This window comes from Protomyctophum parallelum (assembly GCF_964188405.1).
Source record: "Protomyctophum parallelum genome assembly, chromosome: 1".
Taxonomy (NCBI): Eukaryota; Metazoa; Chordata; class Actinopteri; order Myctophiformes; family Myctophidae; genus Protomyctophum; species Protomyctophum parallelum.
Window position 1 is genome coordinate 16,234,292 of NC_139697.1, and position 26,330 is coordinate 16,260,621.

Consider the following 26,330-nt stretch of genomic DNA (forward strand, 5'->3'; position numbering starts at 1 on the left):
ATTGCCAATGAATGGTGGACTGCATCTTTGCATCTCCCCGTGTGAACAGGCAGATATAAAGGCAGATAAACAGGAAAGATGTGTTGTTTGACCGTGGCACTTTTTGAATAATATTTTTTAAGTCAATTTGTCATGTCCTGAAAAACCTTCAAATGACTTATGAATATGGGGCTAACGATTTAGAAATGTTCTTTGCTGAAAGGTTGGCCTACATACAGAGGCCAGGGTTAATGTGGCTAAACAGCATGTGACATTCGAGTACACAAACACCATTTCTGTCCGCAAAGGTCTCTTTGGGGTTTTTTTGGCACGGCAAACGAGAAATGTGTCTTTTTTTTGTGCTTAACCCATTTTGGGCGGTGAACCCCTTTTGGCGTTAGCTTTATGTTATGCTTTAGCTACTGAAAAATAGCAGATCTACAAGCTCACGAGCTTGTAGGTCTGCTATTTTTTTAAATCGAAGAACGACTGACATAGAAACATAGCTTTTTCAGAAAACTGTCAGGATGTGGAAGACATTTTTAGAATCTGATCTCAGGTCAGAATGGGCTAAGGCAGTGGGTAAGTCTCTCTGCCGTGTGCCAGGCACCGATAAGACCCCCTGTCTGTCTGAGAGCTGATTCTGTGCCCACCAGCACGGACACACCCCACCACCCCCATCCCCAAATCCATACGTCGCCTTTCACGCCAGACTAACTTAAATTACTTAAATCAGTGTTTCCCAAAGTGGGGTCCGGGGTCCCCCTGTGGTCCTTGAGGGAGTCCCCAGGGGGTCCCCAGGGGGTCCCCAGCTAAATGATTAGTTTGGAACCAAATGGACCCTTATATGGGTCTGTAACTCAGAGAGTGTACAAATGGAAACAAATGGACCCGTTAAGAGTTAAATTAACATTGATTTGGGCTACAATATCAATTGGGGGGTCCCAGAGATGGAAATGCTATCAAATAGGGGTCCGTAGACTAGGACCTTGAACCTCAACCTTTGACCTATAGTGCTGTTCTTGCTTACTGTACGTCGATCTGGATTAAGAGTGTCTGCTAAGTGTGTGTGTGTGTGTGTGTGTGTGTGTGTGTGTGTGTGTGTGTGTGTGTGTGTGTGTGTGTGTGTGTGTGTGTGTGTGTGTGTGTGTGTGTGTGTGTGTGTGTGTGTGTGTGTGTGTGCGTGCGTGTCAAATAATAAAAAGGGAAAAAAAGGAACAGAAAAAAACTAAAACAGGAACAGTAGCAAAGGGAAAACTGGTTATCTATTGTGCTGTGCTTCTTATATACCAATGATAAACAGAAAATACATATTTGGCTTATATGCCTTATACTAGTTACGCCCACATACATTTAGCTTTTTTTAAAGCGTGCTTATATATTTGAAGTGGTTGCTTCAAAGATAGTGTATATTTTTATTATTGTTTACTTTTACTGCATATGTGTTTGTATATCATCATCATACTATAATTAACCGAATGTCTGTGTGTCCGTGTGTGTGTGTGTCTGTCAGAAACAGTGCCGTAACTCCTTACTGCCTGCACCAATCACTCCCACTTTTTCAGGCATCGACCATATGAATATGGAGGGCGTAACGAAGCCTTTTTTCGATTTGACACATTAATGATTATGAATTAATTTATTAGTCAATTACAAACGCACCCAGGCGCAGTACCCTTCATGGCCACAAGGGGGGGGGCAAATATCTCACAACGGGTAAGGACTAGTTTGTAAAAGTAACCAATAATAAAAATGTCTCTCTCTCAGAACCACGTGAACCCAGCGCTGGACTTCACTCAGATCCCTCCAGGCATGCTGGCTCTGGACAACATGCATTACTTCAGTCTGCAGCAGCAACACCAGGACGCATACATCAGGGTGAGCACGCACACACACACACACACACACACACACACACACACACACACACACACACACACACACACACACACACACACACACTGTAACTTGTAACTGCTGGGAGATGATGGTAGTTATGTCAATGGATAGCCACCTTGAAAGTCCATCTCCCCCCGATGGTCCAGTCTATCACATTGTAACAGTGGTATAGACTCCTGTGGACCGCCGGCTGATACCCAGAATAAGCCTCTACTTGCTTGCTTAGTTACGTACCGACTTATGATGATAAGAGCGCCCCTCACTTCATAAGAGTGTGATTTGTTTTTAACCCATTTTGGATTGAGGTCGATTTTTTTAAACTTTAAAAAAATAGCAGACCTACAAGCTCATAGTGCGCCACTCGATGGCGTGCTATGAGCTTGTAGATCTGCTATTTTTCAATAGCTAAAGTAGAACAGAATGCTTCAAACACCTTGAGCAACACTCTGAACCCCTAATTGCTCCTGATGTGCTGGTTGGTGCCTTGCATGGATTCTGCCGCCATCGGTGTATGAATGTGTGTGTGAATGGGTGAATGTAATGCACAATCTATGTAAAGCGCCTTGGATAAAGGTGTTATATATATATAAATTCACCATTTACCATTTACGGAAAACAATATGTTTCAAAATATTCAGCTTCCTGTACCTCTAGGATGATTTGCCAGTTGCAATGTGTCGCCACGCTTCCTAAAAGTGACAGACGAAGATATCACACAGAGGCAGATGATGGATGCCGCTTACATAATAATACTAATGCGATAGTCGTGTATCTGTGTGATATAATAATGCACCGGGGGGGGGGGGGGGGGGGGGTGAGTAATTCCATTCTGGGGAGCTTGTCTGTGGCAGCCATATTTACATTCACGCCCAGGAACAGGAACACAGGTTCATCCATCATCCAGTGACTTTCTTCCTCCGGTATATATTCATAGAGGCAGGGTGTTGGTTCACCTACAATACATCACCCAGTGCCTTGTCTTTTGGTGTGTAGAACCAGTGCTACGAACCTGTTCATGTCAAGATTTGTAGATTTATTTTTTTAAGATGTGTTTTGGGGCATTTCTGTCCTTTTTGAGTGGTGCAACCACGGTGCCCCACAGGCACCATTCTAGTATCCCTATCCACACCTTTCCTGGGCTGTGTGTGCTCCAGATCCTGTTGATTTCATTGGATATCATTGGTCATCTGACCAGTTTCATTGGCTTTCATTGGATCAAATCGACAGGAACTGGAGCACACACAGCCCAGGAAAAGTGTGGATAATGCTTTGATTCTGCCCTGCATTAAAGGAGAATTCCATACTAAAAGGCTTTCTTACCTTTCTTTGTAGTTGTTACATCCCCACCAAATAATAATAATAATAATAAAACTTTATTTGTATAGCACCTTTCATGACATCAAATGCAGCTCAAAGTGCTTTACAGAACAATGGAGAATAAAAGAAAAGCAAGGCAACGACATTAAAAAACAAGCAGTAATGCAATACAGTGAGGACATGAATAACAAAAAATATAAGATCACTTAAAAGCAATGTTGTAGAAGTGGGTCTTGAGCTGAGCTTTAAAAATGTCTACAGAGGCTGCCTGACGAAGGTACAGAGGGAGCTTGTTCCATGCCGATGGCCCGTAGAAGCAAAAAGCTGCTTCCCCGTATTTTTTAGTTGCCATTTTTTTAGGCAAAGCGAGCAGGCCAGCAGTGGAAGACCTTAGCGGGCGGTTTGGGACATATTTAGGCAGGCAGTCATGTAGGTAGGAAGGTGCGAGACCATTGAGGGCTTTATAGACAAGTAAAATAATTTTAAATCCTAAAAACAACCGGAAGCCAGTGCAGTGATGCCAAAACTGGAGTAATATGTTCTCTCATCTTAGTTCTAGTTAAAACTCTGGCTGCTGCATTTTGAACAAGTTGTAATCTGTCAGTTGTTTTCTTAGGCAGTCCTAAAAAAAGTGCATTGCAGTAATCAAGCCGAGAAAAAACAAAGGCGTGGATTAGCGTTTTTGCATCGTCCAAGGACACATAGGCTTTGATTCGTGCAATATTTCTAAGGTGAAAAAAGGCAATCTTGGTAACATGATTAATGTGTGAATTAAAATTCAAAAATTCAAAACCAAAGAGGTCCAGGTGTTATTTTGTGCAAAAGCTCCTTATTGGCTATTTCCCCTACCATAAGCCCTAAATGAATTGCATTGAGTTGAATGGGAATTGAATGGGGCTATGGGGTGTTGTGCTAATTCGCTTATTTTCATTGCTCAACATTATAATTTATTTGTATATATCCTCTCTTCATAATGTAAATAATATCCCAAGCGGCACAGTTTACTACTTTTTTCGATGGAAATAAGCGAACTAGCATAACACCCCATAGCCCCATTCAATTCCCATTCAATGCAATGCAATTCATTGAGGGCTTATGGTAGGGAAAATAGCCAATGAGGAGTTTTTGCACAAAAAAACACCTGGACCTCTTTGGTGGGGACGTAACAACTACAAAGAAAGGTAAGAAAGATAAGAAAGCATTCTAGTATGGAATTCTCCTTTAATGCAGGGCAGAAATCAAAGCATTAGGGCTATGGATCAGAGCTATAGCCTAATGTGTAACATTAGTTAACCTGAACCAGGATAACTAAATAAACTATTCATTCATTCAATAAACTATTAATTCATTCAGGATCGAACCCAGCACAATATATTACATGAATGCAGACAGAATATGATTGGATGTTTATTTCAAAATCCACAAACAAAAGTGTAGTATAGGCTACTGTTCTTAAAATATACGTGTGGGGACGATATTTAGCAGACTTTTGACCTGAATTCCACTTTCATTGTCGATGGCAAATCCTGAGACGTGTGAGGGACAAAAGCTGTATATATCTCAAAAAAGAAAAGCTATAGCAGCCTATTGTTAATCCGGCCCTGAGAGTCTATAGATCTAGACTGGATCAGTACCATTAATAAACACTCAAGCCCACAGTACCACCAAGGCTCGGGGGGGAATAGTAACTATAGTTACTTTTGGAATATAATAGTAACACATTATAGGAATAGTATTATGTGAAACTAATTAGTTATATTACTAGTTACTGGAAGAAATTCATTCTACTCATCACAACAACCATGTCCTTGGGGTGATGCCTGTTATATAGGGTTCTGCCGGAATGTGTTGTTTTGTGAACGAGGTGACTGATGATCTACGCGTGTGCGTGTGTGTGTGTGTGTGTGTGTGTGTGTGTGTGTGTGTGTGTGCGTGTGTGTGCGTGTGTGCGTTTCAGATCGTGCTGGAGAACAGCAGCAGGGAGGACAAACACGAGTGTCCGTTCGGCCGCAGCAGCATCGAGCTGACCAAGATGCTCTGTGAGATCCTCAGAGTGGGAGAGCTGCGTGAGTCCACACACACACACACACACACACACACACACACACACACACTCACTCACTCTCTCTCTCTCTCTCTCTCTCTCTCTCTCTCTCTCTCTCTCTCTCTCTCTCTCTCTCTCTCTCTCTCTCTCTCTCTCTCTCTCTCTCTCTCTCTTTCCAACGCATATGGAGAGACAGTAGCAGGGAAGATCGCATATCGACAAGCTGGGTATGCTACTTTTGCCCCCCCCCCCCTGCTGACTCTGCAGTGGCGTCTGATGGTGTGTGAACGGGAGCAAGGACACAGAGGGGCCTGCTCTTTAGCCAGAAATAACTCTCTCTCACACACACACACACGCACACACGTTTTTGTAGCCCATGTCCGGAGGCGTGGGGTTACTCATCGAGCGTGCGTCATAAGGTGTGACCTGTTTTGAACGCTGTTGCTCCGCCTCCATGCATCATGTGACCTTTCCGTTGCTCCGCCACCATGCAAATGGACTGCGGTCGTTAAATGGACCGTGACCAAAACGCACGCCTGTCGGCCTATCGGCGATCACAGAACGTTATCATAGAACCGTTTTTCATTCACCATTCAGGACGGGAACCCCTTTTGGTGTTTTAACCCATTTTGGGGGCGGGAACCCATTTTGGTGTTAGCATTATGTTATGCTTTAGCTATTGAAAAATAGCAGACCTACAAGCTCATAGCGCGCCACCGAGTGGCGCGCTATGAGCTTGTAGGTCTGCTATTTTTGAAAAATCGAAGAACGACTGACATAGAAACATGGCTTTCTGGATGTAGAAGACATTTTTAGAATCTGATCTCAGGTCAGAATGGGTTAAACCCCTTTTGGGGTTCTGTATACCGTAAAGAGGAAAGAGGGAAAAGAATGACGCTCTCGACTGTGGCTGACCTTTTAATATAAGAGCATGAAATACACTAATGAGGTGTGTGTGTGAGTGCGCGTGCGTGTGCGCGTGCATGTGTGTGTGTGTGCGTGTGTGGAGTCATAGAGGTATTCAAGGGCTATAAAAGCTTAACTTTTCTATATTTAGTCGTACAATGGCAGCGCGCTGTGAGGAGATGAGAAGCAACAACAATAGCCCGACTACAAGCTCTCAACACCTGCAAGGCGTCGTGAGCTTTTAGATAGGAGATGTAGATCGTCAATTTTTTAAATGTTTTCCTGTTTCTTAGGTAGGCCTAATATTTGACACTTTAGGACATAGCAATGGTCTTTTTTTTTATTAGTTTAGTTGTCTATTTATTTTCATTTAAAGCCCAAACCGAGCCAACTAGTCGAAACTCCTTGCAACAATTCAGTTTTAAGGTCTCTCTCTCTCTCCCCCTCTAACCCCCCCCCCTTTCGTTGTCCCGTTTCTGATCCTAAAAGTTGAGCCTGGGCTAGGCTGTGCGCGAGCGCAAGCACGCAGTTTTGAGATAATTTTACTTTACTGGAGTATTTCTAACTTCACCTCTACTTGGCTACACACACACACACACACACACACTGTGTCACCTTGAGATGAGACATTGTACAACTGATAGTGACCAGACATCTGGCTCCACACACGCACGCACGCACGCACACACAGCAGCCGGTCCCAGACATATGGTACACAGCAGAGTCGTATATTCTTAAGTCTGACATTCTTGTAGGACAGAAAGTACAGCACAGTTCAGCACCATGGACAGCTCTATGTACAGGAGGATAGCACCATGGACAGCTCTATGTACAGGAGGATAGCACCATGGACAGCTCTATATACAGGAGGGTAGCACCATGGACAGCTCTATATACAGGAGGATAGCACCATGGACAGCTCTATATACAGGAGGATAGCACCATGGACAGCTCTATATACAGGAGGATAGCACCATGGGCAGCTCTATATACAGGAGGGTAGCACCATGGACAGCTCTATATACAGGAGGGTAGCACCATGGACAGCTCTATATACAGGAGGGTAGCACCATGGACAGCTCTATATACAGGAGGGTAGCACCATGGGCAGCTCTATATACAGGAGGGTAGCACCATGGACAGCTCTATATACAGGAGGATAGCACCATGGACAGCTCTATGTACAGGAGGGTAGCACCATGGACAGCTCTATGTACAGGAGGATAGCACCATGGACAGCTCTATATACAGGAGGGTAGCACCATGGACAGCTCTATATACAGGAGGGTAGCACCATGGACAGCTCTCGGTGCAGCATTATAGTGTTAATTGTGTCGACTACCTTTTTTCACTGACTCAAAACTAAGCTATGATGTCCTTTTCTATCTATCTATCTATCTATCTATCTATCTATCTATCTATCTATCTGGGAACAGAAAGCAGAGAATGTTTAGATTTGACTAAACCTTATTAGATTTTTAGATCATGTTATTTCCTAACCTGCCAGATGATTCACGAGTTTCCAACACAGCCTCAATCTGGAATCGCGGTTAGGAACCAATCAGCGGCCGCTACGGGTGGGGCCTGCCAAGTAGCTTTAAAAACTCGCCTCCCGTCGGTCTCGACCTCGACTCGGACTCGACCGCCTCCCTCTCTAGGTCTTGACTCTGACTCTACAGTGAATCCCACACTGTTGATGTTGCATATATTTAACCCATTTTGGTGTTAGCATCATGTTATGCTTTAGCTATTGAAAATAGCAGATCTACAAGCTCATAGCGTGCCACCGAGTGGCGCGCTACGAGCTTGTAGGTCTGCTATTTTTGAAAATAATCAAAGAACGACTGACATAGAAACATAGCTTTTTCAGAAAACTGTCAGTATGTATAGAAGACATTTTTTTAAATCTGATCTCAGGTCAGAATGGGTTATGAACGACAGTAATCTGTGTTCATTTGGTCTGATGAGGTCTGATCCGTCCAGGGAGCCAGTTAGCCTCAGTCTTCATCCTGTCTCTGAAGAACAGTCCGAGGGGATGAACACAACGGATTATAGTATTACTGGGTGTTAATTCTGTTTTATAATGATGTAAACCAGTTGATTCGTTAGAGAGAGAGAGAGAGAGAGAGAGAGAGAGAGAGAGAGAGAGAGAGAGAGAGAGAGAGAGGTTATATTGCCACTGTCATTCAAAACGGTTCCTTTGTGATCATGTATATAAAAATAAAATGAGATGCAGTGCAAGCTTGTAGATCTGCTTTTTTCAATACGTTTGTGTGGAAAAAAAAAGGTTGAAATATGGAGATACAAGGTTTCTGCCAGGCAGCAACACTATCTATGAGCCTCCAGGCTGCCTCTCATCGACATAAGAGAGAGAGAGGGAGAGGGAGAGGGGGAGGGGGATCGGGAGAGGGAGAGGGAGAGAGAGAGAGCCAAGGAATCACGATTAGAGCAACCCCAGTATGGACAGATGGGGAGAGACCGTCTGCGATAACTCTACATTCCTCTCCCGCTTCCATCTGTCCCGTCTCTGCTTTTCTCATTTGTTTCCGAACCAATTTCAAACCCGTTCCACTGCTCCACCCCGGGGGCTATCCGCAGAGAAACGACGGAACAAACGAGAGAAAGAAAGAGCGACTCCCATTAAAACCATGACGTGATTGAAAGCCTCGCACGCAGCGAGCAAACACCGCCACCTCGCAAACGGAGCCACGCGTCACGACCGGTTGAGGGATAACTGGGGGTTCAACACCTGGGCCTTTGTCTGCCTCGTGTAGGCCTACACTGCACAAAAAAACATGGAATACGGATGTGTATATTACGGGAAACTCCCGTTAAACTTTCCAAGAAACTCCGGTAAACTCCCGAATTGTACCATCACACCTGTATATTACCGTATATTAACTGTATATGCCCTCTAAACTAAGCGTTAGCCCGGTTCGGTTGCTTTATTTCTCCGAATGCTCCCGAACCTTGAACGCAGCATTTTGCGTTGAACTGATTTGAACTGGCTAATATGGAGAACTAAATATTACAGTGTATGTGGACTGGTTATTGTGGAGAACTAAATATTACAGTGTATGTGGACTGGTTATTGTGGAGAACTAAATATTACAGTGTATGTGGACTGGTTATTGTGGAGAACTAAATATTACAGTGTATGTGGACTGGTTATTGTGGAGAACTCGATATCTCAGGGAAAGATTATATCATAAATAACTTTTGTTTAATGCCCTGCCCGATACTCCCCCAGTGAATGATATGGTTCAAATTTTTAATCTTAAACTAGAGTCAGCTCTTGATATAGTGGCTCCTTTGAAAACAAAAAAGAAACATAATACCAGAGTAACACCCTGGATAAATGAGCTTTCACGCTCACTGAAGCAAGAATGTCGAAGAGCTGAGCAAGCTTGGAGAAAAAACAAACTCACCATCCACCTAGAGATTCTTAAAAAGTCAACAGTCGCCTATAACAAAGCCTTGCGTCTAGCAAGGCAGGCATATTTCTCTGGCATTATTAACGAGAACAAGAAAAATGCTAGAGTCCTATTCTCTACCATTGATCGACTTTTAAACCCCCCCCAGTCCTACAAGCAGTCATTCCCGGCCTCTAAAGCTAAGTGTAATGAGTTTGCATGCTTTTTTGACAACAACATTTCAAACATTAGAGCTGATATTATGAATGGTGCTGCTGCTAGCGCAAACCTTCAAACAGCAGCAAATGGTCCCAGGGTAGATCTCTCCAGGGGGAGCCTATCATCGTTCTGCGCAATTGAGGAAGACGAACTCCGCAAAACTATATCACAGATGACATCATCCTCCTGTTCATTAGATACAATTCCCACCAACTTTCTCAAAGAAGTCTTAGACAGTGTGATTGGAGATATCCTAAAAATTGTAAACAGCTCTCTACAATCAGGCGTCTTCCCAGACTCACTGAAGACTGCTGTAGTTAAGCCCCTTCTCAAGAAACACAATCTTGATCCCTCTGTTTTGGGTAACTATCGACCCATTTCAAATCTACCCTTTCTGGGCAAGGTTTTAGAAAAATTTATCTTTCATCAATTGGATGTGTTTCTACAGAACAATAATGTGCACAACAAATTCCAATCTGGCTTTAGGAAAGGCCACAGCACAGAAACAGCACTTGTAAAAGTAATGAATGATCTGAGGGTGTCTGCTGACAAGAAACATGTATCCGTTCTCTTACTTCTAGATTTAACGGCTGCATTTGACACGATTGATCACTCAATTTTAATACAGCGTCTGGAGCACTGGATAGGCCTGTCTGGTACGGCCCTGTCCTGGTTTTCCTCCTACCTATCAAACAGAAGTTACTTTGTCAATCTAGCCGAGTTTGACTCAGACAAACACAACATCAGTTCTGGTATTCCACAGGGCTCGATTCTTGGCCCTCTGCTTTTCTCCTTGTACATACTGCCATTGGGCGAACTCATTGCCAATCACGGAGTCAACTTTCATTTCTATGCTGATGATACCCAATTATATCTATCTGTGGCTCCAGATGATCCCTGTGCTTTAGACCCGCTGCTTACCTGTCTGTCTAGCATCAAATGTTGGATGAGTGAGAACTTTCTCAAGCTAAATGAGGACAAGACAGAAGTTCTCATAATCGGCTCAGAATACAATATTAAGCAGACTTGGCAACCTGACTGTAGACAGTAACAGTACAGTAAAGAACCTGGGGGTTATTATTGATTCCGAATTGAATTTTAATTCACACATTAATCATGTTACCAAGATTGCCTTTTTTCACCTTAGAAATATTGCACGAATCAGAGCCTATGTGTCCTTGGACGATGCAAAAACGCTAATCCACGCCTTTGTTTTCTCTCGGCTTGATTACTGCAATGCACTTTTTTCAGGACTGCCTAAGAAAACAACTGACAGATTACAACTTGTCCAAAATGCAGCAGCCAGAGTTTTAACTAGAACTAAGATGAGAGAACATATTACTCCAGTTTTGGCATCACTGCACTGGCTTCCGGTTGTTTTTAGGATTGATTTTAAAATTATTTTACTTGTCTATAAAGCCCTCAATGGTCTCGCACCTTCCTACCTACATGACTGCTTGCCTAAATATGTCCCAAACCGCCCGCTAAGGTCTTCCACTGCTGGCCTGCTCGCTTTGCCTAAAAAAATGGCAACTAAAAAATACGGGGAAGCAGCTTTTTGCTTCTACGGGCCATCGGCATGGAACAAGCTCCCACTGTACCTTCGTCAGGCAGCCTCTGTAGACATTTTTAAAGCTCAGCTCAAGACCCACTTCTACAACATTGCCTTTAAGTGATCTTATATTTCTTGTTATTCATGTCCTCACTGTATTGCATTACTGCTTGTTTTTTAATGTCGTTGCCTTGCTTTTCTTTTATGCTTTGCTTTTATTTTATTCTCCATTGTTCTGTAAAGCACTTTGAGCTGCATTTGATGTCATGAAAGGTGCTATACAAATAAAGTTTTATTATTATTAATGGAAAAAGTTTCCGAAATTCAACTTTAATCAGGCCAATCACTTCATCATATCAGGGGGATGCAGGGCTGTGTGTAGTTGAGTATGAATTGGTTTGTTTACCTTACATTAAGATTGACATCTTTGTTTGTTGCTGCCGGAAGTTATCGTAAAAGATAAATTACTTTCTATATTTGTCCTATTAAGCACATGGCCGCTGGGATTTGTGTGCGCGCGTGAGTGCGTGCGCGCGCGAGTTGTGTTCTGATTAAATATATCTTTCATAATTGAGTGACTTGTATTTTCTGGGGGTATAGTGTAGTGTGTTTGCATAAAGCATTCTCTCTGAAGATTAGCCTTTGACGAAGGCTGTGTATGGCAGGGGTTCTCAACCCGTGGGTCGCGACCCCTTGAGGGGTCGCCAAATTATTTTGGGGGGTCCCCAAATTATATATACAACGAGCTTGTAGATCTGCTATTTTTCAATAGGTAAAGCATAACACACCAAAAGGGTTCCCACCCAGAATGGGTTAATGCATGCTCTATTGCCCTACGCACCTGTCTGTCACTAGCCTTCTGAGGTGTGCATCTACCTTTTTTATTTAAAAAAAACGGTAATGCTTGAAATGAAAATGGCTGAGAATCACTGCTTGAACCGTAATAAAAAATCTTCTCTTATGGGGGTCCCCTGGCATAGGGGGGTCCGCGGGCTAATAAATGTCGATTTAGGGGTCCTTGACATGGAAAAGTTTGAGAACCACATGGTGTATACAGGCAGAAAAGCTACTCATTTAAGGAAATATGGAATGATTAAAATCCCAAAGGGATCCCAGCCCTAGGCTAGAATACAGTAAATTACTTTCATCCTTTTCCCCCAAAAAACTTTCTCCAACTCGCAAAGCCGTCGGTTGGACTGCTTTGAAGTCTGTATGTTACGTTACGGCGCTTTAGCTAAAACCGCTATACCCTCTGTGGGGCTTTATCGCTTTATTAACCCATTGGGGACTGAGAACAGATTCTAAAATGTCTAAATCTAAAATCATGTCCGTTTTCGGAAAAACTATTTGTTTCTGTATCAGTGGTTCTCAAACTGTGTCACCCCCCCCCCCCCCCCCCCCCCCCATGTGAAAATATGTTTCAGGGACCCCGCCAGAACCAAAGATATGAGTTAAAAATGTTTGCTGTGAAATAATTTATATATTCCAATTTATATATATATGGGGGAACCCTTTTTGGTGTTTTAAACATTATGTTATAATTTAGCTATTGAAATATAGCAGATCTACAAGTTCATATAGGGCGCCACCGAGTGGCGCGCTACAAGCTTGTAGGTTTGCTATTTTTGAAAAATCGTGAAAATGTGTCGCAAAATTGGTTTTTTAACGAACGTTTTTAACTCAAATCTTTGCCTCTGGGGGGGTGACCAAATACATAAAATTTTTGGGGTCCTTGACATGAAAAAGGTTGAAAACCACTGACATAGAAACATGGGTTTTTCAGAAAACTGTCATGATTTAGAAGACATTTGTAGAATCGAACTTAGGTCTAAATGGGTTAAAACAGCAAAAGGGTGTCCCGTGCTGAATGGGTTAGTAAATATATCTGTGTTATTATTTATTTTCAACAGTCTCTCGCCTTTTTTGACAGTGTTTATTCATCCATGGCAATAAAGCATTATTGAATAGAAAAGTTATTATACATAGAAGTGAGAGAAAAAAACGGTGTTGTGTGTGAGTTGTATAGCGCGGGCGCTGTGAATAGATTGGTCACGCAGCAGCATCTAAAGTGCTGGAGCAACATCCCCTCACCTCGGTTGTTATAGTCAGAGAACTCTTATCTTCAGATTCTAACTTTGAAGTTTTTATCCCACAATTTTGTAGACCCATTTTTCCACCCGGCACCAACTGCCTATAAGCTGTAATGCCGGGCGCTATAGAGCGTCGCAGTCCCGCCCCCTCGAGAGACCCGGAAAATAAATCCTTGTTCATTTTCCTCATAGACTTTTCAGAAAGTATTTTTAAAGACGTTTGCGCCGCGGACAAAGCCAACTCTTGGATCTCCATATATGGAGCTGACCTGTTCTGACATTCCATATGTTGATCTGGCCTCATCAAACCCTGTACACTCAAGACACGCTCCATATATGGCCAGTACATAATTCATTCCATGTTGATCTGATCTGCCACCCCCCCATGCCAAAGCGCCAGCGCTCGCCCAGCAGTCTGCCGTCACCCAGGCGGATGTGTGCACGCTTATCGCCCTCAGGGCGTCTTACTTGTGTACTGTGTGTGTACTGTGGCTCAGTGATGCATACTGTGGTAGTGTTGTGTACTGTGTGTGTACTGTGGTTCAGTGATGCATACTGTGGTAGTGTTGTGTACTGTGTGTGTACTGTGGTTCAGTGATGCATACTGTGGTAGTGTTGTGTACTGTGTGTGTACTGTGACTCAGTGACGCGTACTGTGGTAGTGTTGTGTACTGTGTGTGTACTGTGGTTCAGTGATGCATACTGTGGTAGTGTTGTGTACTGTGTGTGTACTGTGGTTCAGTGATGCATACTGTGGTAGTGTTGTGTACTGTGTGTGTACTGTGGTTCAGTGACGCGTACTGTGGTAGTGTTGTGTACTGTGTGTGTACTGTGGCTCAGTGACGCATACTGTGGTAGTGTTGTGTACTGTGTGTGTACTGTGACTCAGTGACGCATACTGTGGTAGTGTTGTGTACTGTGTGTGTACTGTGGTTCAGTGACGCGTACTGTGGTAGTGTTGTGTACTGTGTGTGTACTGTGGCTCAGTGACGCATACTGTGGTAGTGTTGTGTACTGTGTGTGTACTGTGACTCAGTGACGCATACTGTGGTAGTGTTGTGTACTGTGTGTGTACTGTGGCTCAGTGACGCGTACTGTGGTAGTGTTGTGTACTGTGTGTGTACTGTGACTCAGTGACGCATACTGTGGTAGTGTTGTGTACTGTGTGTGTACTGTGGTTCAGTGACGCATACTGTGGTAGTGTTGTGTACTGTGTGTGTACTGTGACTCAGTGACGCATACTGTGGTAGTGTTGTGTACTGTGTGTGTACTGTGACTCAGTGACGCATACTGTGGTAGTGTTGTGTACTGTGTGTGTACTGTGACTCAGTGACGCATACTGTGGTAGTGTTGTGTACTGTGTGTGTACTGTGACTCAGTGACGCATACTGTGGTAGTGTTGTGTACTGTGTGTGTACTGTGGTTCAGTGATGCATACTGTGGTAGTGTTGTGTACTGTGTGTGTACTGTGGTTCAGTGATGCATACTGTGGTAGTGTTGTGTACTGTGTGTGTACTGTGGTTCAGTGATGCATACTGTGGTAGTGTTGTGTACTGTGTGTGTACTGTGGTTCAGTGATGCATACTGTGGTAGTGTTGTGTACTGTGTGTGTACTGTGGTTCAGTGATGCATACTGTGGTAGTGTTGTGTACTGTGTGTGTACTGTGGCTCAGTGATGCGTACTGTGGTAGTGTTGTGTACTGGTGTACTGTGGTTCAGTGACGCATACTGTGGTAGTGTTGTGTACTGGTGTACTGTGGCTCAGTGATATGCACTGGGTACTTTGTGTACTGTGTGTATGGTGTATTTTGTGTACTGTGTGTATGGTGTATTTTGTGTATGGTGTACTTTGTGTACTGTGTGTATGGTGTATTTTGTGTATGGTGTACTTTGTGTACTGTGTGTATGGTGTATTTTGTGTAGGGTGTACTTTGTGTACTGTGTGTATGGTGTATTTTGTGTATGGTGTACTTTGTGTACTGTGTGTATGGTGTATTTTGTGTAGGGTGTACTTTGTGTACTGTGTGTATGGTGTATTTTGTGTAGGGTGTACTTTGTGTACTGTGTGTATGGTGTATTTTGTGTAGGGTGTACTTTGTGTACTGTGTGTAGGGTGTATTTGTGTACTGTGTACTGCGTGTACTGTGTGTATGGTGTACTGTGTGTACGGTGTACTTTGTGTACTGTGTGTACGGTGTACTGTGTGTACTGTGTGTAGGGTGCAGCACGATGTGCTGTGGTGCTGGTGTTGTGTGTTTATCAGGGAAACAACACAGTCAGCGCTGCATGCTGCGCTGTGGAGCTAGCAGCCACGCCCTTTGCACCTTACCGCCACACACACACCTGCTGTCCCTGCATTCTGACGCACGCACGCACGCACACTTGCACACATCCTGCTCATGCACACCACCGCCGGCCACGACACCGCAAAAGGTGCTGCTGACACAGCGTACACACACACACGTACATTCGTACGCACACACGCACACACACGCGCACATGCACACGCACACGCACACGCTCACACAAACGCACACACACACAAACGTGAAAACAGGCATATGCACAATCCATAATATGTATGCAAACAACGTGGTGGTTAGCTGACATGTTCTTGTGTGCACGCTACACACACACACACACACACACACACACACACACATACACACACACACACACACACACACACACACACACACACACACACACAGTTGGTATACATGGGGTCCTGCTGTGTGAGGAGGATGACACCTTTCACTGTGCATTTATCATTTTTGCATGGCTGCAAGGTGACTCTGAGGGGCACGCACGCGCTCATACACGCACGCACGCATGTACTGTATGCACGCACACATGCGCTCATACACGCACGCACGCATGTACTGTATGCACGCACACATGCGCTCATACACAATGCATGTATGCACGCACACACACGCGCACAAACATCTGTTCTCATCTGTTCTCATCTTTCTGGACATTGACAGATGCCAAGGAAGCTCTGTGCCCAAAGGTCTATTTCAGTCTCTAACACACACACACACACGCACACACGCATGCACGCACGCACGCACACGTGTGCAGGTCTCTTCGGTGTGTCAGATGAGTTGTGTTATTAGCACTTGGCAGATGTTGCTTCTGCAGTGACTTCAGTTTGAACGCACTCTAATAAACATGATGGCTGGCAGCTGTCACAGACGTGCATGCACACACGCACGCACATGGAGTTGTATTACGACACTTGTCAGGACAACAAACTTTTAGGAAGGCAAATTTATTGATGCTATTTTTCCGAGGGGTTTGTTATTAACCCATTCTGACCGGGCACCCATTTTGGTGTTGGCATCATGTTATGCTTTAGCTATTGAAAAATAGCAGATCTACAAGCTCATATCGCGCCACCGAGTGTCGCGATACGAGCTTGTAGGTCTGCTATTTTTTGAAAAATCGAAGAACGACTGACATTTTTAGAATCTGATCTCAGGTCAGAATGGGTTAATCAGACCAGTGTGTGTCCAGTGGAAACCTCGTATGAATCTGATCTCAGGTCAGAATGGGTTCATCAGACCAGTGTGTGTCCAGTGGAAAACCTCGTATGAATCTGATCTCAGGTCAGAATGGGTTAACTCTCATCCTAAAAAGCCAAACAATAATTCGATATATACAAGCTCAAAGCGCGTGGCAGGGCTCACACGTGCACACACACACACGCGCACGCACACGTACACGCACACACGCGCACACGTACACGCACGCACACGCACACGTACACGTACACACACACACACACACACACACACACACACACACACACACACGCACACCACATGTCACATGGTGGTGGTGACCTGGTCTTGCCTCAGCCCACCCAGGCACATGCTTGGTGGGATGGGATTGGGATGGTGGTGGGAGGGGGGGGGGGGGGGTGATGGGGGGGGGGGGGGTCACCTCTGTAACCTGCTGGTGTAGCACTCCCCTAATCTCATTGTGTCTGTCCTGCTGGTGTGGTCCTCCCCTCCCCTCCCCTCCCCTCCCCTCCCCTCCCCTCCCCTCCCCTCCCCTCCCCTCCCCTCTTACGATTTTGTGGACAAAATTAAAGCTATTATAGTAGGAAAAGAGGCCTTATTGTTTTCGATAGATATAGACAGCCTCTACACAAACATTGAGACAGAAGCAGGCCTACTGGCAGTTAAAGAAGTATTTAATAAGTACCCAGACACAAATCGACCAGAAGAGGAATTACTCCAATTACTAGACTTAAATCTAACCCAGAATGATTTTTCCTTTAACAACAAATGTTATCTACAAATCAAAGGGACGGCCATGGGAAAGCGATTTGCACCATCTTATGCAAACATTTACATGAGCATATGGGAACAGACAGCACTAGAAAAATGCAGACTTAAACCAACACATTATTATAGATTTCTGGATGATATTTTTGGAATATGGGAACATAGCAAGGAAGATTTCCAGGAATTTATTGATGTTCTTAATAGCCATCACAGATCCATAACGATAAAATTTGTGACACACACTGAAAGGATTGACTTTCTTGATGTAACAATCTTCAAGGGCCCAAACTTTAACACAAATGGGAAACTAGACTTAAAAGTATTCTTTAAAGAAACAGACACCCACGCCCTATTACACAAAACGTCATTCCACCCGACACACTGTTACACAGGGATAGTCAAATCACAACTACTAAGATTCCATAGGATTTGCACGCAAAGAAGTGATTTCAAAATAGCTTGTAAAACACTATTTAAAGCACTTAGACCAAGGGGATACACTAGGACATTCCTCCGGAAAGCTCAAAGTACTTTTTTAGAAATAAGAGTACGAGATCCAGGCCCTAAATTGGCCCTGATAACCAGTTATTCAACACAGAGCACACTAGCCAACAACAGAATAAAAAGGAACTTTGAGAACCGAACGGATGATCTTCTAAAAGATTATAAAATTATATCAGCCTACAGAAAAAACAAAAACCTTAAAGATTATCTAGTACACAGCAAACTAAAAGAAATCAACGCACCAGCACGCGAGGGACCAGAATACTTCAAACCCAAACAATTAGTCAAAAATAGAACTACAAAACGCGTTTTAGAGATTAAACAACGATTAACCAGCAGAACGAGCAACTGCATTTACTTAATCACATGTAACAAATGTGGTTTACAATATGTCGGAGAAACAGGTAAAACAATAAGTACAAGGCTGGGACAACACAGATACAATATTAACAATGGAAGAAAGACAACCACAAGATTTGTGCAACATTTTATGGCTCATGGCATTGAAGCTTTAACATGCACTGGACTGCAACACAATCCCAACTGGACAGTGGGACAAAGACGTTTTAATGAAAAACAGTGGATTAAGAACCTCAACACGGATTTCCCTGGAGGCTTAAACATACCTAAAATCAGATCTTGAACACAACAAAACCTAAACGCAGGATTAAACTGGAGAAATCTAAAAATGATTGGATCAGACTTCCTTCAAATACATGGCGAATGCATTTATTCCTTGCACTGTACCTACACATGATGCGACCTGCGGTCACATCATGGGTAGGCACAGTGCACTGAAGTCTTTTAAATCCTCCCCTCCCCTCCCCTCCCCTCCCCTCCCCTCCCCTCCTCTCCTCTCCTCTCCTCTCCCCTCTCCCCTCTCCTCCCCTCCCCTCCCCTCCCCTCCCCTCCCCTCCCCTCCCCTCCCCTCCTCTCCTCTCCCCTCTCCTCCCCTCCCCTCCCCTCCCCTCCTCTCCTCTCCCCTCTCCTCCCCTCCCCTCCCCTCCCCTCCTCTCCTCTCCTCTCCTCTCCTCTCCTCTCCTCCACCCCACATGGTCTGGCAGAAGTTAGACTAGTGGACGGGGGTCTCATGTTACCTGGTCTGTGGGTGGTACACAAATTTAAGCACCTGGCCTATACATATGGATGGAGGAAAAACTCAGCACTTATAGGGTCCACAGCCAAACATATATCAATGTGGGGGTCCCTGGCACGAGTCATTTTCAGATGGGGGGGTCCACGGCCAAATACATTTGGCCGGGTCCCTGTTCCCAACACATTTTGTGAACTATATACTGGTCTAGACTTGTTATTGTATCTCTCCATTATCTCAGGGTGCTTCTGGGGGATTTATTATTATATCCACTACTTTTTTATTACCTTTTTCTTGTTTTGTAATGTCTTTGTTTTCAAGCACACACTCAAACTAAAAAAACTAGATCGTCTTAAGGCTCTCAGTGCTGTTGCTATAATAATAAAGGCTTTAGAGTGAAATGAAACATCCAACTGAGACGGCAGCAAATAGGTCACCATTCTGTCCCGCCGAGGGATGTTTATTATTATTTGCGGTTGTTTTTTGTTAAAGGTGGAAAACGTTCAATACCAAATGACCAGCGTGTCTGGCTACTACTGAGAGACACACTGTACTTAACTGTGCGGAACTTATGAAATATCTCTCCGCTACAAGTGCAACCACTCCTACAACCAGCAATGTCCGCGTTCACCTATGTGTTCACCTATGTATGTACTGTATGTACAGTATGTATGTATTAATGAGCACGAGTATGACTGAGTAACAGGGGCGCTGTTTGCCAGAAACAGAGAGAGAGAGAGATAGTATTAGTGCTGCACTGTTGCCTGCTAATGAGAGAGAGAGAGAGAGAGAGAGAGAGGAGCGGGGGGGGGGGGGGGGGGGGGGAGAGGGGAGTTGCACCACTCGTTTCACACGGGTGTGATTTTTATTTTCGTTTATGATCGTCTGATCTCTTATGAATTATGAACAACACACCAAAGCTGCAGATGAACAGTGTTAGCCCATCTAGGCCTGACATCGACATTTTTTAAATGTCTTCTAAATCATGACAATATTCTGGGATATATATATATTCTTCTCTACATGAGTGGTTCTCAATATTTCATGTCAAGGACCCCAAAAAGTATCTGTATTTGGCCTCCCGACCTCCATCTGAAAAGATGTTGTTCCAGGAAAACTCCCCTCAGAAGCAAAGATTTGAGGTAAAAACGTTCGCTCTGAAAGAATATATATATATTCAAATATTTGCGCCACATTTTCACGATTTTTCTAAAAAGGATATAGTATAGTCAGACCTTTCTGGAGGTTACATCAGTTCTTACCTGGTGTTGTTGTTGTGTAGTACTGAAATCAAACGGAGGGAATACTTTGAAGAACAATTAAGAGTTGAATGGAATCCCTGTCTCCGTGTCTCATTTCCAATACGCCCTGAAAGTATAAACTAAGCAAGTATCCTTAGGAGATATATATATATATATATATATATGGATTGCAACTATGATGACTAAAATCCATAAACCTTTTTTCTATACACTGACATTTTGTTGACAAGTTATTGGCGATCTCTGGCCTGTAATTTCATGACCACAATGGCGACGGCAGGCGGGTATAGAAGTGCTGAAGTCAGTGCTATGCAACGCCCATTCACAGCACTGCAGGTTCCATCAGCAGGAATAATATGGATCCTGTTATGGAGCGAGTCCTCAGATGGCCCGGATGCTCTCTCATGTAGTGTAGAGGAGTTTGTGTGTGTGTGTGTAGCCGTTGGCGTGTGTGTGCGCAGCCGTTGTCTTTTAGTTTGGCTATTTTCAGCATGCTACCAACTAACCGAGTGTAAAATCGGGCATTACGAGGACACAAAATATTATGATCTTTGGTCGACTTACAACTAGACTAAAAACTAGACTATAATATGACTAAATGTAATTTTATTCAAAAGACTATATTGACTAAAACTATGTCAAAGTGTGCTTGTCAAAATCAACACTATAGTGCGTGTGTGGTCTGTCTGTCTGTCTGTCTGTCTGTCTGTCTGTCTGTCTGTCTGTCTGTCTGTCTGTCTGTCTGTCTGTCTGTCTGTCTGTCTGTCTGTCCAAGGTCCAGGTGAAGGCCATCCTTCCTCCAGCCCCAATTAGATATGCATGAGTGGAAATGCTGCCATATGGCCGTGCAGGTCACTGAGGAGAACCATGAAATGTAGATGAGGAGACCTATAAGCTGTCCATCTGCCTGGCCGTCCACGTTTTATTGTGCGTGCGTGCATGCGTTGAATTTATAACTTGTTTTTGTTGCTCCGTTCCTCTCTCACACACAAAGTCAAAGGCCTTCAAAGAGGGGAGGGAGAGGGGGAGAGGGGGAGAGGGAGAGGGAGGGAGAGAGGGAGAGAGAGATGAACTGACTGTCTTAGCTGAGAGGATGTTGCGCATGTGCACGCTCGCACACAAACTAATCATGGAAACTTTACTGTGTGCTCGCGGAGAGTTTAGGAAATGTGTAAGTAATAGTATTTTTATTTGTTTTTTTCTGACTGAAGGTTTTATTATGGCCAATATTTTGTTACCTTCCAGACAGAAAGTAACATAGCCATACAAACTGCCTTCTCTGTCCCTCATGAACACATTTTGTCTGCCTCTTGTCAAGTAAATGGTGCTTTTATGTAGCGCTTTTCTCCGAGGCTCTTTTCATAGATTGTGCATTCACACACACACACACACACACACACACACGCACACACACACACACACATTCATCCACCGATGGCGGTGGAAAGGAGTCTTGCTCAAGGACACTAACTCTGGGGGAGCCCGGGATCGTACTGGGAAACTCATGGTTCCCATCCGGCCACTCTGCCCCCTGAACCACTGCCGCGCCAGTCGAGCAGTCATTGTTAATTGGAACCCTTTCTTAGTTCATCTCAGGTGAACTTAAGAAAGAGAGCTGTTACTTACAGTATATAGGCTTGTTCAGTGGCGTGCACAGACATTTAGAGGGGCAGGTGCTCACGTGAAAAAAGGGCACCTTGTGCAGCGCGTGGAACCGTCCGGTTGCCTTAATAGTGTGAGATTTATAGATGTTGGGGCATAAATAATAGTATTATTATTAGAAGCTTTTCTTTATTTTTATCAAGAATTGATCGATGTCACCTTTTTTCCACATACTGTACACTGTACAAATGTTTGTACAAAACACTGACTCGGGGACCCATTTTTGTCACCGTTATTGTGAGCTTTGGCTCTCCTCTGACTAACTTAACCATGACATGCTTGTATCGTAGTGACTGAGCACACACACAATGCCTTGGTTTTGTGGATGTGACACCTGAGCTATTTATGTCCTTGAATCCAGTTTCCTTTGTGTGGACATGAATAAATTGTAAAAATGTGTGTGTGTGGTGTGTTGTGTGTGTGTGTGTGTGTGTGTGTGTGTGTGTGTGTGTTGTGTGTGTCTCCTCACAGCCAGTGAGAACTGCCACGACTTCCATCCCATGTTCTTTACGCACGACCGATCCTTCGAGGAGTTTTTCTGCATTTGCATCCAGCTCCTCAACAAGACCTGGAAGGAGATGAGGGCCACCAGTGAAGACTTCAACAAGGTGCGTTACACACACACACACACACACACACACACACACACGCACGTGCACACGCACACACGAGAGATGAGAGCCACCAGTGAAGACTTCAACAAGGTGCGTGCGACCGACGTGCCACGTGGTGTGTTGAATTGTTGAAAATCTGTCCTTGTTTCCTTTGTTGTTGCTCTCTTCCTTTCTCAAACACACATACACACACACACGCACGCACGCACGCGCGCACGCGCGCACACACACACTCTCTCTCTCTTTTTGTCTGGTCTGGCACAGAGCCATAGAAGGGGAGTTACGACATCTCCGTTCACTTCCTGGTGGCCAGGCCAATGGCGGCTGGCTATATGGGGAGCCGAATAGTTACAGTTAAGTCCTGGACCGGAAGTTGACAGAATGCACTGGACTCGGAGCCTGGCTTTAATGATCCTAAATCTCTTTATTTTACATTGTTTTTTGTTGTTGTAAGGGACTGATCGTTATTTATCAAAGGTTGGTATGGTGCAAAAAAGGGGGGGGGTCATTAAACTATTTTTTGAGCCTGAGGGGGGGATATGTTTATTTTTATTTTGGCTTGGGGGGGGGGGGGGGGGGGGTTGTACAACTTTATTTTGCTGAATTTTGTATTTAAAAAAATGTTTTGATTATTTTGTTTTTCATTGTGTTTCACTTTCACTCATATCTATCTATATAAAGTTTACCCTGTGTGGCGAGTGTACTTGGTATCTTCCATGTGTGTGCAACTGCGCATACAAATAGAACAGATCTACAAGCTAACAACGTGTTGCTTGGTGACACGTTGTTAGCTTGTAGATCTGTTCTACCACCAAAGGTCCCTCCCCCGGCCGCTGATGTAGTTTGCCCCGTTTCATAACATTTCCAGTAGAAAAAGTGAAAAATGTTTCAAGCTATGAGCGTCAATGTTTGAATTGCGGGCCAGCAGCAAGAGCCAAGAGCTAGTGTTGTCGGTCAGAGAGGAGGAAGGCGAGGAGCAGCAGGTTGACAGCACCGCTGTTGAGGTTGCGGTGGTGTGAGGTGTCTCTGTGAAACCCAGCTCTGGAAATATCCTCTTTAATGAAACTGCGGGTGCTACCCCCATCTAATAGGCACCTGGCTACTTGGCTTTGCGTTGGTGCATCTATCCTTAATGGTAGCTGTCTGCAGTAATACTATTGTCAGAGTTGCTTGCTACACTACTAACTGCATCTGCAACACTGGTCAGCCTGTCTGTCGTTGCCGTGGTCGGCGCGTCTATCATGCGCTCTATATTGACTGGCTGTTTGATTGCAAACTGTTTTGTGGTGTCTGCGCCCGCACTCTTCAGAGTACATGCCCTGCGTTCTACAATTACGCGCGACATGCAGCCTGCCTAGCATTTTAATGGCATTGTCATAATTCTGGTCTGATAAAGCCAATCCCGCGACTACATAGCCGCTCTGCCACTTAAGAATACTCACTTTAAATATGTGAATTTATCAGACTTACTGAGACTCGTGTTTTTGTCTATTGCTGTCTCCCATTGACTCACATCTTTAGTGAACTTCTCCATGGTCAGTTTAGGCAGTTTGACGGTAGATCTAAAAGCATGCAGCTGTCATGTGCATCTTTGCGCACTCGCATTGCAATGGTGGATTGTTGGTGTGTGCGTCACAGTAGCCTACTTGTGTTTTGTTCACGGTGCCATGTACTTTTGTCTGCGTATGTGGTTGTAATAGATTAAAGAAAGAGTTACACTATTCGGTGGTGCCTGGCTGGCTAAATGAGCGGAGCAGGCAGTTGAACGTTGGTGTTGCGCAAATTGTGCTTTTCTCTGTGGAGTATGACGCTGTAGTATTATGGTATGCGACTGTGTGACATATTTATTTAGCATTCATTCATTTTCATCATCCTGGGCTTGGGCACAGAGGCGAGGGGTGCCCACTGCCTTGGCAGCTTGGCTATAGAATGACTTTACGCACGAGGCTCACCTCAAAAATAGCCAATCTAAGCTCACAAATTTGTGTCTCGTCATCAGCGTGTTGTTGTGAGCTTGTAGGTGCTATATTAAAATCTTTAGTTGGAAGAATGCAATGGCATATCATCAGTGTTGAGTGTTGACCATAATGTAATGACGGATATGGAACCAAATGAATCCCCGACGGCCGCCGCCTAATAAACGATCAGCGTTTATTTTATTCTGCTATACTGTTGGTGTGAATATAAAATAAATATAGTCTATGGTGTTTGGATGGGGGGGGGGTCATATATATTCTTCCAGTCCCTGAGGGGGGGTCCCGAAAAAATATTTGGAGGCTGGGGGGGGGGGGGGGGGGATGAGGAAAAATAAAAAAATGAAATCACATCTGCACCACCCCTTCCCCCTGGTGGATAAATAACGATCAGTCCCTTAGCTAATCAAAAACAGCAGATCTACAAGCTCGTAGCGCGGCACCGAGTGCCGCACTACAAGCTTGTAGATATGCTATCTTTGAATGCATATTCTTTCACAGCGGGGGTCCCTGGAACAACATATTTTCAGATGGGGGTCTAAATGGGTTAAGAGCACTGTAAAGTGTGATGCATTCACAATAAAAGGACATTTGATTTAGAATAGAAAAATAAGAATAAAATAAAATGCAAACTGAATACAGACCCACATACCTCAGTAAAAAGCAGCAGTAAACAGAAACGTCTTGGGCTTTGACTTCAAACAAAGTGTTGTAGAGGTGACAGGAGTTGGGTTAGGTAGAGGTTCAGCCAGACTGTTATATTTTATCAAATTGAAAGTATTCACAATATTTTATCAAATCGGTATGGGTCGATGTTGGCCTTAAAATGCAATATTGGCATTAGCCGATATTTTAAAATAGAAAATACTACATCGAAGCTGTTTATATTCGGACATGGGCTAACATTTCAATAACTGTGAATTATGAAGTATTTGGAATAAAATTCACTGTTTTCCAAAATGTCAGTTTGTCACCTCTCTCTTCACATTAAATAGATCCCATGATCTTTTGTGGCCAGATGTAATTTCCTGGGGTCTTGTAGGACTATAGAAAACAATAATTAAGAAATCGCTGTACAATTTGGTAAAACAAATACATTCACGAACTTGTTCGAATGTCCCCGCCCCCTGCCAAAAATAGCTAAAATTGTTTAGAATGGTTTAATGAAAGAAAGCAGCAAATAAAAAAATATATAACACTCATCTTTTACTTTCTCTAATAACCTAAAACATGAACCTTAGTTGAAAAACAACCAAAGTTGTCCTTTAAGGGTTTAACATGAGAAAAACAAAAGATCAGGAGAATGGAGGCCTCTATTGACAGGATTGATTGAATAGTTTATTAGATATGAATGTAAAACAGCAACAGAGTTCAGTCAAACACTGATTCCAACAGAAATCACACTTCTGTGAAGCGAGGGGCGCTCTTATCACATCATACATCACATTCCATGCTCAGCCAATCAAATCATCACAAATGTCATTCCGGCCAATCACTTTAAGCGTCTT

General features: G+C 43.9%; 1 protein-coding gene across 1 annotated transcript in view; it reads left to right on the plus strand.

The window, feature by feature from the left end:
• elmo1 (engulfment and cell motility 1 (ced-12 homolog, C. elegans)) overlaps positions 1–26,330 on the plus strand; it is a gene marked incomplete at its 3' end in the record, with an annotated part of 190,733 nt that overhangs the window by 117,370 nt on the left and 47,033 nt on the right. Inside the window, exons 15-17 of the mRNA XM_083766926.1 lie at positions 1,747–1,857; positions 5,153–5,261; positions 22,707–22,843. Coding sequence (XP_083623052.1) covers positions 1,747–1,857; positions 5,153–5,261; positions 22,707–22,843 — 357 coding nt within the window. The remainder of the gene's footprint in view (positions 1–1,746; positions 1,858–5,152; positions 5,262–22,706; positions 22,844–26,330) is intronic.